Here is a 3095-nt window from a genome sequence, read left to right as displayed (position 1 = left end):
TTTTTCCCCGAAAGTACTTATATCCAAAAATTACCTCCTCGTCCTATTTTGTGCCACTCCCACAAAATTTTATTTCCCCTCTACCCTCCCCCTCCAGAGAATGTCGAGCTCTGATTGTGAAATAGTGTTTAATAGGCCTTTTGTAACAAACGATCACATGGTACAGAATCCACAATGCTAGAGGGGAAGCTCATTATTATTCCCTTATTGGGACATTAAAACAAAGATAAGTCAAGTTTGAGTCCTTCAGGACTCTCCCAGTGGGGGAATAATAATGAGCTTGCTCTCCAGCATGGCGGACTTTGTACCATGTGACCGCTTGTTGCAAAAAGCCTGACGCGATGTGCATATTTTTGTCACGTTGAGATCTCTTACGCCAAAGAATCATAATGGCTTGACCATTTGTTTTATTTTGCTGAATTTGAAAAATATAAGTGTCTCAGATATTTGATATTTTCGAATTGCGACGGGAAAATCGGGAGGTAAGGCATCAGGCAAATGATGATACCTGATGCTATCAAGTGATTTGCTCAATAAACTTGTTTTCTCTCTTTGTATATGATCGCCCGTATTACAGAATTATTTGACAAACGTATTAAACCTTAAGAATTACCAATGCTCTTCTTGAGTGAAAAAATAAATAACAAATCCAAGGAAAGGAACTCTGCATTGGTCTTGATTTTCAAACAGTATCACCTACTGTCGAATTCTGTCACGACTGATGAAGATATTTTCGAATTTCGAAACATGTTGTAATTTCTTCTTCTGATAAACAACTTTATACTTTGACATGTGCCAATAGACGGGATATGCATATTATTTTTGGCATGTTGAAATCAAGATGTTTAATGCCCAGAGTTTGCAGAAATTTAAAATATAAATTCCTGACGAGTAGAAGTAAATTTCATTTTAGATGAAAATCCTTTGTAGACTGAAAGTTGCTGAGATGGTAAAAGAACTGAAATGAATTTTGGTAGCTAACTAAAATTAAGACCAACTAACACCAGAAATGTCACGAAATTAACTTCCTTCTGCTCTTTCTGAAAACTGTGTATTAAAAAAGACAGAAAAAGAATCGAACACCTTAAATGGATCTGTTTGTGTTTACATGTACTCAATCTTGCATAGTCTTCTGGTAACAATTGGAAATTTCAAGAATTCTTGTACATTGAAGGAATCGAACGCCTTGAATGCATCACAGTGTTTACTGAAGTCGCATCTAAGTTGTCTGGCAAATTATATTTATTTTGACTATTTGGTACTCAACTCTGCAAAGGTAAAAACAGTATTATTTGACTGAAAGCTTGTTTGTACTTAATTCTGCAGTCTGTCGGTAATAATTGGAAATTTCACAAAACGACATGCGCTCACTTGAAATGATGCAAGACTCCGTGAAGTTTTCTAGTGGTCATTATGAAATAGCGCTACCGTGGAAAAACGAACCTCCTCAGCTTGTAAACAACCGTTATCAAGCAGAACACAGATTACAAATGCTTAAGAAGCGTTTACAGAGAGAAGCAACTCAACATGAGAAGTACAAACAATTTATGGCTGACCTGCTAAGCAAGAATTATGCCAGAGAAATAAACAAAGAAGAAACTGCAGATGCGTGGTACTTACCCCATCACCCAGTGTTCCACCCACAGAAGCCAGATAAAGTGCGAGTTGTATTCGACTGTTCAGCAAAGTATCGCGGTTCCTCACTCAACGACCAGCTTCTACAGGGGCCGGATCTAACCAGCACATTAGTTGGTGTGTTGAAACGATTCCGTCAAGAGTGAGTGGCTTTTATGTCAGACATAGAAGCAATGTTCTATCAAGTTAGAGTACGCCCGAGCGACTGCAAGTACCTGCGATTTCTCTGGTGGCCAGATGGAGATTTGGATAAAGAACCAAAGGAATACCAAATGCAAGTTCATTTTTTTTGGCGGCGTTTCATCCCCTAGCTGCGCAAACTACGCCTTAAAGAAAACAGCCGAAGACCATAAGGGAGAATTTGATGAAGCAGCGATCGACACGGTAAAACGAGATTTCTATGTCAACGATTGCCCCAAATCAGTAGCAACCAATTCGCAGGCCATCCGCCTGGCTAGTCAACTCCGCGACTTATCGTCCAAAGGAGAGTTTCGCCTCACTAAGTGGATTTCTAACTCACGAGAAGTAATCAGCTCCATTCCCGAATCAGAAAGAGCACCATCTGTCAAAGATTTAGATTTTGATAGGAGTTTGTCACTCAGAGAGAGAGAGCCTTAGGTGTTCAGTGGAAAGTTAAGGAAGACACCTTCAGCTACACAATTTCCCACAAGGAAAAACCAGCCACGAGAAGAGGAATTCTGTCAATTGTTTCTTCTATCTATGACCCACTGGGTTTCGTATCTCCGTGTATTCTACCCGCGAAGCAAATCTTACAAGAGCTATGTCTCAAGGGCCTCAGTTGGGATTACAAGATTCCGGAATGTCACAAACAAGGTTGGAGAGTTTGGCTTCAAGAGCTGCCAAAGCTAGAGAGATTTGAAATACCACGGTGTTTCAAGCCGCCAAATTTCACAGACGTCAAACGTCGAGAGCTTCACCAATTTTCAGACGCGTCCAGTCGAGGCTATGGAGCTGTTTCGTATCTCCGTCAGATCGATATTAACGGCAAGTTTCACTGTTCCCTGGTCATGGCAAAGTCCAGATTAACTCCGCTTAAAGCAATGACGATACTAAGAATGGAACTATCCGCAGCCGTTTTGCCGACAAGACTAGACAACATTATCAAGCAAGAGTTGGACTTACCACTCGATGGTTCTACCTTCTGGACTGATAGTACTTGTGTCCTCCGTTACATCGAGAACAAGGACAAGAGATTCCAGACCTTTGTAGCCAATCGCATCTCCGCCATATTGGATCAATCCGCAGCTATGCAGTGGCGATATGTTGATACGCTGATAAGCATCCAGAGGGGTGACGGTAGACGCACTCTTAAATAACCAACGCTGGACACACGGACCTGCTTTCCTAAGAGAGTTAGAAGATAAATGGCCACAACGACCTAATGACATTGGTGAAATATCAAGCAATGATCTGGAACTTAAGAAAAATGCTAAAACATT

The 3095-nt window shown here is 40.7% G+C and overlaps 1 protein-coding gene across 1 annotated transcript; it reads left to right on the top strand.

Annotated features, from left to right (window-relative positions):
- Nucleotides 1-1361: 1361 nt before the first annotated feature.
- LOC138020494 (uncharacterized) lies at nucleotides 1362-2972 on the top strand. The gene is made up of 3 exons (XM_068867473.1): nucleotides 1362-1777; nucleotides 1947-2019; nucleotides 2238-2972. The coding sequence occupies exons 1-3, from the start codon at nucleotides 1362-1364 to the stop codon at nucleotides 2970-2972; spliced, it is 1224 nt and encodes a 407-aa protein (XP_068723574.1).
- Nucleotides 2973-3095: the final 123 nt, after the last annotated feature.

This window comes from Montipora capricornis, chromosome 10 (assembly GCF_036669925.1).
Source record: "Montipora capricornis isolate CH-2021 chromosome 10, ASM3666992v2, whole genome shotgun sequence".
Taxonomy (NCBI): Eukaryota; Metazoa; Cnidaria; class Anthozoa; order Scleractinia; family Acroporidae; genus Montipora; species Montipora capricornis.
This window is presented reverse-complemented; position numbering and strand designations above follow the sequence as displayed.